Source organism: Bison bison, unplaced genomic scaffold (genome assembly GCF_000754665.1).
Source record: "Bison bison bison isolate TAMUID 2011002044 unplaced genomic scaffold, Bison_UMD1.0 scf7180017858886, whole genome shotgun sequence".
Lineage (NCBI taxonomy): Eukaryota > Metazoa > Chordata > Mammalia > Artiodactyla > Bovidae > Bison > Bison bison.
In genome coordinates, this window is record NW_011489458.1 from 471,697 (window position 1) to 472,363 (window position 667).

The 667-nt window shown below is 63.6% G+C and overlaps 1 protein-coding gene across 1 annotated transcript in view; it reads left to right on the forward strand.

Annotated features, from left to right (window-relative positions):
- The window catches only part of CHADL (chondroadherin-like), a 10,697-nt gene that overhangs the window by 8,384 nt on the left and 1,646 nt on the right, over positions 1–667 (forward strand). Inside the window, exon 6 of the mRNA XM_010830238.1 lies at positions 6–214. Within this exon, the coding sequence (XP_010828540.1) occupies positions 6–214 (209 nt within the window). The remainder of the gene's footprint in view (positions 1–5; positions 215–667) is intronic.

Here is a 667-nt window from a genome sequence, read left to right on the forward strand (position 1 = left end):
CCCTGGGGCGCTGGGCCCCGCTCGGGAGCTGGAGAAGTTGCACCTGGACAGGAACCAGCTGGGCGAGGTGCCCACTGAGGCTCTGGAGGGGCTGCCGGCCCTCCTGGAGCTGCAGCTCTCGGGGAACCCGCTCGGGGCCCTACGAGATGGCGCTTTCCGGCCCGTGGGCCGTTCGCTGCAGCACCTCTTCCTGAACAGCAGTGGCCTGGAGCAGGTGGGCGCAGGGGAAGAGGGGCGAGGGGAGGCAGCCCACACCGCTGCCCTGCCTCGCTGGGCCCCAGGCTGGGCGTGGGGCCCCGAGATGAGCCGGGCACTGCGCCTGCCCCTAGGAGCTCAGGTGTAGGCCACAGATCAGGCCGAATGCTGTGCCACAGCGAAGCAGGGAGGACGCTGCTGAGGCCTGGAGGCAGGAGCTCCCCAGGGTCTGTGGGATTACCTGCTGTTACACACGTTGTGGGCAGGGCTTTTGTTATAATTATATGGGGGGCATATATATAAATAATTATATTTATAATATATATTATATGGGGGGATAGGGCCTAGCAGTAAGAACCATGAACTGGGGGTCTGGGTGACTCGCAGAGGGCAGTGCTTTGGCCTTGGCCCAGCCTGAGTCTCCCACCAGCACTGCCCTTCCTGCCCTGCCTTGGCCTTGCCACTCCCCAGG